General features: G+C 69.9%; 1 protein-coding gene across 1 annotated transcript in view; it reads left to right on the top strand.

Annotated features, from left to right (window-relative positions):
• Nucleotides 1-329: 329 nt before the first annotated feature.
• Nucleotides 330-925, top strand: part of FOXL2 (forkhead box L2) — an 856-nt gene continuing 260 nt past the window's right edge. Inside the window, exon 1 of the mRNA XM_044432737.1 lies at nt 330-922. Coding sequence (XP_044288672.1) covers nt 330-922 — 593 coding nt within the window. The remainder of the gene's footprint in view (nt 923-925) is intronic.

Below are 925 nucleotides of genomic sequence, written 5' to 3'. Positions count from 1 at the left end.
CATACAAATCAGAAAGGAGCAAGTCCAGAGGAGCAGTGAGTGGATATCTGAGCTTGCTGCTCGGAGGCGACGCTGGGCTGGCTGCTCTTGAAAGCGAGACAGAAAAGGCGGGCGGAGGGGAGAGAGAGAGCGAGCGAGCGAGCGAGCGAGCGAGGAGCCCACCAGGCGCAGGCGGGCGCGAGGAGCCGCTGGAGCAGCGTCCGCTGCGCGATCTCGGCAGAGCCAGCGCCGCGACCTGCTGATCATCTGAAGCCACCGCCGGAGCCCCCCGAGGGGAGCAGCCTCAGCACCGGCGGCGGCGGCGGCGGCGGCGGCAGGTGGGTGCCATGATGGCCACCAGCTACCAGGACCCGCCGCCCGAGGACGCGGTGGCCCTGCTGCACCAGGCCGGCAAGGATCCCGGCCTCGGCGTCGGCGAGGCGGGCGCCAAGGGCGAGCTGAGCCCGGCCTCCAGCAAGACGCCGGCGGCCACGGGCGCGGCCGCCGAGAAGGGCGACCCGTCGCAGAAGCCGCCCTACTCGTACGTGGCGCTGATCGCCATGGCCATCCGCGAGAGCGCCGAGAAGCGGCTGACGCTGTCGGGCATCTACCAGTACATCATCGGCAAGTTCCCCTTCTACGAGAAGAACAAGAAGGGCTGGCAGAACAGCATCCGCCACAACCTGAGCCTCAACGAGTGCTTCATCAAGGTGCCGCGAGAGGGCGGCGGCGAGCGCAAAGGCAACTACTGGACGCTCGACCCGGCCTGCGAGGACATGTTCGAGAAGGGCAACTACCGCCGCCGCCGCCGCATGAAGCGCCCCTTCCGCCCGCCCGCCGGCCACTTCCAGCCCGGCAAGAGCCTCTTCGGCGCCGCGGCCGAGGCGGCGGGCTACGGCTACCTGGCCGCGCCGCCCGCCAAGTACCTGCAGGCGCCCTTCCTCAA

The sequence above is a fragment of the Varanus komodoensis genome, unplaced genomic scaffold (assembly GCF_004798865.1).
Source record: "Varanus komodoensis strain SLA01 unplaced genomic scaffold, ASM479886v1 scaffold25, whole genome shotgun sequence".
Lineage (NCBI taxonomy): Eukaryota > Metazoa > Chordata > Lepidosauria > Squamata > Varanidae > Varanus > Varanus komodoensis.
Note: the sequence above shows the minus strand (reverse complement) of the source record. Positions and strands in the feature narration are given on the sequence as shown.